The 6651-nt window shown below is 30.5% G+C and overlaps 1 protein-coding gene across 8 annotated transcripts; it reads right to left on the bottom strand.

Moving 5' to 3' along the window:
- On the bottom strand, positions 1 to 6240 carry LOC101488517 (phosphatidylinositol/phosphatidylcholine transfer protein SFH13-like). Of its 8 annotated transcripts, none has more exons than XM_073363714.1 (14): positions 6052 to 6239; positions 5698 to 5962; positions 5498 to 5597; positions 3783 to 4049; positions 3435 to 3512; positions 3243 to 3347; positions 2850 to 2899; positions 2657 to 2756; positions 2433 to 2528; positions 2041 to 2154; positions 1781 to 1940; positions 963 to 1345; positions 791 to 865; positions 1 to 232 (listed from the first exon to the last, which is right to left on the bottom strand). In XM_073363714.1, the coding sequence occupies exons 1-14, from the start codon at positions 6059 to 6061 to the stop codon at positions 200 to 202; spliced, it is 1836 nt and encodes a 611-aa protein (XP_073219815.1). In that variant the 5' UTR covers positions 6062 to 6239; the 3' UTR covers positions 1 to 199. The 8 variants fall into 8 exon arrangements, with proteins under 8 accessions (XP_073219815.1, XP_073219814.1, XP_012567520.1 ...); XM_073363713.1 differs by having other exon boundaries at positions 2041 to 2157; positions 6052 to 6238; XM_012712066.3 differs by having other exon boundaries at positions 1781 to 1925; positions 2041 to 2157; positions 6052 to 6234.
- Positions 6241 to 6651: the final 411 nt, after the last annotated feature.

The raw sequence follows: 6651 nt of genomic DNA, 5'->3' as shown, positions 1-6651 counted from the left end.
TACTGTCGAAAACTAAATTGATAATAATAATCTCAGCCCACTATACAGAAAGCTTTGCATTTTCTATGAAAATGAGGTAAAAGATTTAAGGGGAAAAATAACTATACTATATGGAATATGGAAAGCAACTCATAATAATTAAACTGTGTAATCCCTCAGCCTTAGCTTTCTGTGCTCAGTACATGAGCTCGCATTTTGTCTAACAACTCCTCATCCTCAACAACCTTTTTTGCTGCAAGATAATTTGTTAAAGTCAACATTAACTTAAAAAAAATGATTTTGATTAATTAATTGACTTAATTGCAATTTTGGTCCCTCTATTTTTATCAATTCATGGAATTAGTCTCATATTTTAAAAGTCGACATTTTTTAATCCTCTTTCAAAATTTTGAACTAAAAAATGACGATTTAACATAATTTAAATGATGTGACGTATAATTTCATGATATAGAATCATCTAGATGTATTAATTATTCATGTTATTAATTAAATTACAAAAATGAAAACTTTATGAAGGTGAAAGTTAAATTTTTACAGGGTTTTATTATGATTTTATATGTGTTAATCTTTCGAAATATCTTATCATATGACACATTTAAAACATGTCAAATTATCATTTTTTTAGTTAAAAAATTAGAAGGAGGACCAAAACTGTCATATTTTAAAAGAAGAGATCCAACTTTATGAATTGATAAACTGCAATTAAGCCTAATTACTTTGAGTAGAACAAGAAAACAGTTTGATTTTAACATTTTCGTACATATAAAACATTACTCAATACAAAACTTACTTGATATTTTGATGCCTTCAAATTCTCCAGTAGCTCACTAATCTCAACCTGTTTCATGACTGTATCTTGTAAAACCTGCATCAAATTATATATAGACAGTTAATAACATATCAGATTCAGAACAACCGATAGTTGTAGATGAATGAAGAGTATAGACTATAGAGAAATATACCCTCTTAGTCTTTTCAAGGTCGAACTCGACAGATTTAATCCTATCTAAAGAGCTCATAAGCATTTTCTCTTTCTCAATAGGTATATCAGCAGGTTTATGTCTAAGTTCCTCAAATGCTTTTTCTAGTCTCTGAAGACGTTGTATACACGGAAGAATATGATCCTCTTCAGAAGGTGATTCGACATCTTCTGTAACGCTATTGATGGTATGTTCCGCGACAGTAGTTGAGTCAATGTTCTGTGTTCTCCATAATTCTAATCTTAAACTGTGGAAAACTATATCTAGTCTTTCAAAAAGATATATCAGCATGCTTGACATGTATAAGAAATTTGTTCTCTCCATTTTTTTCTTAACAAAGCCGAACCAATTTCTGATCGAAGTGCCTGTAAAAAACATGAGGATTTAATCAACTTTCACATTCAAATGCTACCAAACATGGCATATGTACAACCTTGTTCCACATTAAAATGTTATAAAATAAGGAATATGTAAAACTTGGTTCCAAGTAGTAGCATATGCAAAAGGAATGCATATTAGCTTCACACTAGGGGCCAATAGTATGCAAAGTCTGTTTTCATTCCTGTGAATCATGGTTCATAATTCATTCGAATGTGTAAAATGTGTGAAAGTTTTCTATCTTCATATGAATTTTGGATTCTCAGTCATTTAAGGGAATGTTACGACAAATATTTTGGAATGTTATTTCCTAGGAATATTTATGTAATAACATTCATATCAAACATGACAATCTAAGATTCCCAAGTTAAGATTCATGGAAAACTGAAAAAATACCAACCCTTAAACACACTCTTAAGTACCTTTGGAGTCTTCTGTACAAGTAATGTTCTCCATATCATCATTTTGCAATGATGGTTCCTGAGGAAATTGAAATTGATCACTTTTGAGCATTTTTTCTGCTGCAGCACTATCATTACAACTATGGTGGCTATCTGATACCCTGACCTGTAGAGATAACAGCTTTTTGAACGGTTGAAGGGTCATGACACAAACATAATGTAAAAGCAGTATGTAATAACAAGGCTTCTAATATAAATGGTTCAAAGGTTTCAAAACTCACTTCTTCATGAACTGAGGCTAAACCAGGATAAGTAAGTCTCCTTTGTCTGATGGGTGAGCAAGAATCATTAATTTGAAACCCAGATTCTGCTGTCGACATATCACTGCTTCTTCCCTGCTGAGATGAGAAAAGGAAGTAAAAAGCATGAAGTTATGTGTAATATCTAATATCTACTAAAGATATTATTTGTAAGATGCACCAGTACTTCAGACTGAAGGTGTATTCGGTGCCTAACACCGACACGACACGACACGACACGACACCCATACATGTGGTTAATTCAATTGATTTTGTTTTCTTAAATTGTTGTCGGTGTCTACATGCCAATGAAAGTGTTGTGTTTTGTGTCCATCTCAGTACTTCATAGAATTTTCAAGAACATTCAGATTCACCTTTTGTCGGTGTGTCTGAATATGGTCAATTTTCTGTTGTTCATTGGAAACTTTTGGAATTTGTCTCACAAATGTTGACTCCACATTATGAACCAACTAAAATCAGAACACGAAAATTAGTGTCACAATACGCTAGTTCAACAAGGTAATCAATTCCAAGCTGTAGATATTTCCAAAAGCTGACAGAAAGGACAAAGAAACAAAAGATAGCCGAGCAACATTACCTTCATTATATGAGGATCATTCCATGGACCCTTGTTAGACCTAAGACATCCACCTTCTCCAGGACATTTACACGAGCCACCTAAAAAATCTGGCAACTGACTGTATAGATGCATTTACAAACAACAAAGTAAACAACCATATGAATAATAAATATAAGGCAGTATATATTATGAAGAAGGTATAGATGCATACCTAGAGTCAATGATATCATGTAATTTAGATAAAGACTTGGGTTCAAGAACCTGGAATTTCAGGGAAGTAATTTGTTGTCAGTAGGACTTCAGGCAAAGGTCATACTAAATACAGCTTAGTATTTTAGCAACAAACACATTCAGGTGTTTTGAACTGTTTTTTAGTTATAGTTTGCTAATGTGCTTTTTCTAAAAAATGAGCAAGTCCAGGTTAGAAAATTCTAATAGGAGTTGATAACGTACAACCAACCATTTTTTAGAAGGAGTATGTAAGCAAGCTACACCTTTGAATTATTAAACATTTTTTAGTTATAACTTGCTAACGTACGGCTGAAAAGTAGGCAGGTTTACATTAGTTTATCCCTATTTACACACACAAACACACACACTTTACCTGTATCTTTGCAATAGTTTTGGCATCAAGAAACTTCTGAGCTGCGGGCCAAAGCATCTTCCTAAATCCGGGACCAGCATTGACGATATACATTCGATGTAATGTCTGCAAACATATGTTGACCACCAGGTTTGTTTATATAGGAAGAGGACTGAAAACAAAAGTAACTTTGGGAAGGGACAATGTAAAAACCTCAGGATAGTAACTGTTATCTATTTTTGTGATAGCAGCCAAAAGGTTTGCAGCTGTAGGCGAGAAATTCTTCATTCCCTGCATTACATATTATCAAGGGCCAATTAAAATTTCAGCAAGGAAAAAGTACTAAGAACAATGTAGATCCTGAAACTGAGAATTGTGAGAAAAACAAACTTAGAACACAACATTGAATGTGTGTACAAGATACAAGGATTAGTACAATGCTTAACCATGATACATAAATAATATATAATCAAAGACCAGTACAAACTATAAGTCTATAAGCCATACAGCATGTTTTATTGATTAGGCACATAACTTTTAGAAAAAGAATATCCTGCATACCAAGCCATGTACATCTAATATTGTTGTGGTTGAAGAAATCCATCTCTTCGACGCAATGGAACACGCTGGAAATTTTTCCTGTACAGTCCTCTCAAACTCCTGGACATGGTATTTTAAATATCGATCCATTGTGGTTATGCGCATCAAGCGGCTAGGATAAGCTTTCCCAAGCCTCTCGATGTAAACCGGCCGATCTTCCTTGTCAACTCCATGATACCCTTGGGGGTAATACTGCAATACTTCTTCCAGCTCTTCAAATTCAAAATCCTAAAAATAAAACCATGGCATTTAGACCCATCCAATTAAATCAAGTGCATCCAAGCATAAAACGCATGCTAATTCTAAAATACACCGTCATCAATACTAGTATGATAATGGACTATTGACCATTGAGTTAAACTTATATATATATATATATATATTTTCTTTTGTTAAACTTATTGATATAATTTTTAAAAGATTAATCTTGAAAACACTCAATTATTCGTAATACAAATAAACTGACTAATAAAAATAGTAGGGATTAAAGACATATGAATTATAAATTGAAAAATCATACTAAGTAGTAAACACATCATTAACAACATAAATATTAATAAATTTTATTGAAAAAATTTTACAATAGTTAGAAATTTCTTATTTCATTTAAAAAATATATATTTAAAGATTTCTGCCAAGAATTTTTTTATAATTATAAAATAGAATATTAATTATTAACCGTTGGAAGAGTTATTTTCGCTTTAAACCTCTCACATAATGTGCAAAGCGGTATAGGAATTTTTAATTAATAAAAAATAGAACCATAGACATTTTATCTTATCATTTTTTACAACAGGTAGCTGCTATAATGCAGTACCAGTGATTAATTGTAGAACATTTATTAGGTCGTTAATTCACTGAATGATTGTAGAACATTTATGAGGTTGTTATATCTCACACTAAATGTCTGAAAACCAACGAGTAATCAATAAATATATCCAACCAATACGTACTAGAAGCAAAAAAAGTAGCAGTACTATCTTTGTCCCTTTTTTTATAGGATCTTCCTCAAATTTAAAATTGCATTAATTATACCTTTTTCCTAAAATATCTATACTCTATATAATTATTTTACCATTTTTTTATAACACAGTAAAAACTATGAATGATCTCATGAAAGATAAATCCGAAAAAACAATAATAATTATTAATAAATTTAATGTTATTATCCATTTTTTTTATTATCATAATTTAGTCAATCAAATCTTATATTTAAGGGAAGTGTAGTAGTAATCCAACGCATTGACGCATCCAATGAGATGAAATTAATTACTGAGACGCTCACATGTTAGATACATCCTATGTAACAAAATATAAGAAAAAAAAAGTTACATGTATATGAAACAAATATTATTTTTTCCTTATATATTTTGTAATAGAAAGAGTATCATTTACTGTTATGCACACTTTTTAATAAAATGATAAGTGTGCTAATATCTACAATAAAGTGAATTTTATTAAGTCTCGTAAGTACAACTTCGAGATGATATTTACCGGTTACATTTGATAAGCTCTTTATAACAAAAAAAGACTTTTATTAACAAAAATACCATTAATAATAAAATAGTTAGTGAAATATTTAGGTAGATGGATATACAATAAATAACAGTATCAGTGAAAAAAATTGTAGTAAATGCTTAATTAGTATTCTAAAATATACAAAAGATGAGCATTACCTGAAGTATGGTATCAGTTCCAAATTGTTTTCTCCAAAAAACCATCTCATCCCACATCTGAATAGTCTTGTCAATGTTAAACTCCCTAGCTTTCAAAAACCTAATTAACAACAACAAACCAAAACGCAGGCTCAAAATCTCATTGATTGAACTATAAAGTATAAACAATAGAATGAAAATGTAAACAAAGAAAAAGGGACCTTAACAGTGTGTGATAATGATCATGATTAGTAGGCATATGAAGCAATCTATTACGCAATTGAAACACAGCTGATTCCTCTTGTGCATCCCTAACATCTTCAATTGGAAACCTGTAATCAATTTTACTCTTCCCTCTTGTTTTCTTAAGCGAATGAGTAAATCTACATGAAGCATTTATTGCTTTCTTCTTCAGGTTTCTTATTCTTGACCTTCTCATTCTCTCTTCTTCTGAGTTCTCCATTTCAACTACACATTCTTCTACCCCTTTTTCACACCAATTTCAACATTAATAAATAAATGTAATTAAAATAAAGAATAAAAAGAGTAATGATTAATTAGCAGAATTTATATACCTGGCATCATAATAATTTGATTTGAGTTCAATAATGTTGTTGGCAATACAATTCAGTGAATCCTCAAGAGACAACAAAAATGCTTTGTTTGTGTGGATCTCAGTTACTGTAGTGAAGAGTGAAGAGAAAGAGAGAAAATAAACACAAGCACGCGGCATGGTATGGCGGAGAGAGACATTGTGGTTTTATATGTAAAACTGGCACGTGATCTGATGTGATGTGATGTGATATCTTTACTCTACAACTACAAATAACAAGTGTCATGTACAAATGCTCATTTCTCAACTATATCTTTGTTACTGCTTCTTTCTTTGGACATTGTTTAGAGGACTTAAAATCAATTATAAAGTTTATTTTAAAATATTTAGGTGATATTTAGTATAATTCATATTGGAGTTTTAAATTGATTTTAATTTAATTGTTAACAATTTAAATTACAAAAAAGAGAGAAAAAAAACTAAAAGGAGATTAAAATTTCATTAAAATGTAATTATTGAATAACACTTAATACACAAGATTTAATATCAATTTTTATTTATAAAAATATATAGATTCAATCATTAAACCAAAAATAAATAATAATAATAATAATAATAATAA

The sequence above is a fragment of the Cicer arietinum genome, chromosome 7 (assembly GCF_000331145.2).
Source record: "Cicer arietinum cultivar CDC Frontier isolate Library 1 chromosome 7, Cicar.CDCFrontier_v2.0, whole genome shotgun sequence".
Lineage (NCBI taxonomy): Eukaryota > Viridiplantae > Streptophyta > Magnoliopsida > Fabales > Fabaceae > Cicer > Cicer arietinum.
The sequence above is the reverse complement of the archived record's forward strand: the minus strand, read 5'-3'. Positions and strand labels throughout refer to the sequence as shown.